This window comes from Pundamilia nyererei, unplaced genomic scaffold, assembly GCF_000239375.1.
Source record: "Pundamilia nyererei isolate P.nyererei 1_Seehausen unplaced genomic scaffold, PunNye1.0 scaffold00004, whole genome shotgun sequence".
Classification (NCBI taxonomy): domain Eukaryota; kingdom Metazoa; phylum Chordata; class Actinopteri; order Cichliformes; family Cichlidae; genus Pundamilia; species Pundamilia nyererei.
In genome coordinates this window covers 2,415,775-2,416,896 of record NW_005187405.1, presented here as the reverse complement: position 1 = coordinate 2,416,896, position 1,122 = coordinate 2,415,775, and the positions used below count along the sequence as shown (strand labels likewise).

Here is a 1,122-nt window from a genome sequence, read left to right as displayed (position 1 = left end):
CCTCTGGTGCAAATTACTGACCTCTGTCATCATTTTAAGTGGGGGAACTTGCACAATCGGTGGCTGACTAAATACTTTTTTGCCCCACTGTATGTGTACAGAACAATGATAAAGGAAAATAGCTGCACCCAGACAACCCGAGTGAGTCAAGAAAACAGAAAAGCCTAAGCCACTTATTTACTGAGCCAATTTTTTTCTCACATTCACATCGTTTCTTGTTTTTATACAGCCATGTGAACTTCTGCAGTGACAAACAGGCTTTCATTGCCTCTGTGCAGTTATTCCACAGCGTTACTCCCTTGACTGTAATTCTGTGATATTTACTCTTGGTTCTTATTGCCGGTTTATTAAACATATAGCTCCTCTCAGTGCATGATGTTTTTGTCTTCCTTCAAACAAACATTCGAAAGACTTGGGGATAATGTATGTTGTCTTGCTTGCTTTGTACATAATTTGGACTCAAGCTTAAGCTCAGCTGGGCAATTACATTTCTGTGAAAACTGCTGGCATAATGCAAATGAATGTAAAGTCCAAAACGTCAAACTGGTTCTTTTGATACAGCTGCTTCATTAGTGCCTGCTTACTATTAATGTTCAAAGAGCATTGAAGGTTTTATTAAATGTAATGAAAGTAGGCCAATGCTGCACACTTACCTACTGCTTCAGTGTTGATGGGGGTTTAAAATCCAATCTTATAACATGAATTAAAGAATTTTAACTAACGCAGTTCACTTGTCTGTCCTTTGTCTCACATTCTTACCACTCTCCAGTGTTTATCCTCTGGACTTTCTTTGTTTCTCCTTTTATCACAGCGTTACTTCTTGTTTTTTTTTTCTCACTCCTACATCATCTCCTCTTTCATCTGTGGTGTTTGAAGCAACACCTTTTCCCTTTTCTCATCCCTCCACCTCATTCTTACTACCTGGTGGCTGCACTGTGCTCCTAATGTCTTTCCTCCTCAGTTCTCCTCCACCTACATGCGTCCCATTGCCATCTATACGTGCCTTCCTCAACTCATTTCAATTACCGTTTCCTCCCTGAGGCTGTGTCACTCTCCCTGCTCACTTTGCTCTATAATGTCTCCCCCTGCCTTTTTGGCTTAGATTGTATTTTGCTGGTGGCA

At 40.6% G+C, this 1,122-nt stretch overlaps 1 protein-coding gene across 1 annotated transcript in view; it reads right to left on the bottom strand.

Moving 5' to 3' along the window:
• The window catches only part of LOC102215107 (semaphorin-6B-like), a 16,951-nt gene extending 15,958 nt beyond the window's left edge, over positions 1 to 993 (bottom strand). The window contains exon 1 of the mRNA XM_005721533.2: positions 977 to 993. Coding sequence (XP_005721590.1) covers positions 977 to 993 — 17 coding nt within the window. The remainder of the gene's footprint in view (positions 1 to 976) is intronic.
• Positions 994 to 1,122: the final 129 nt, after the last annotated feature.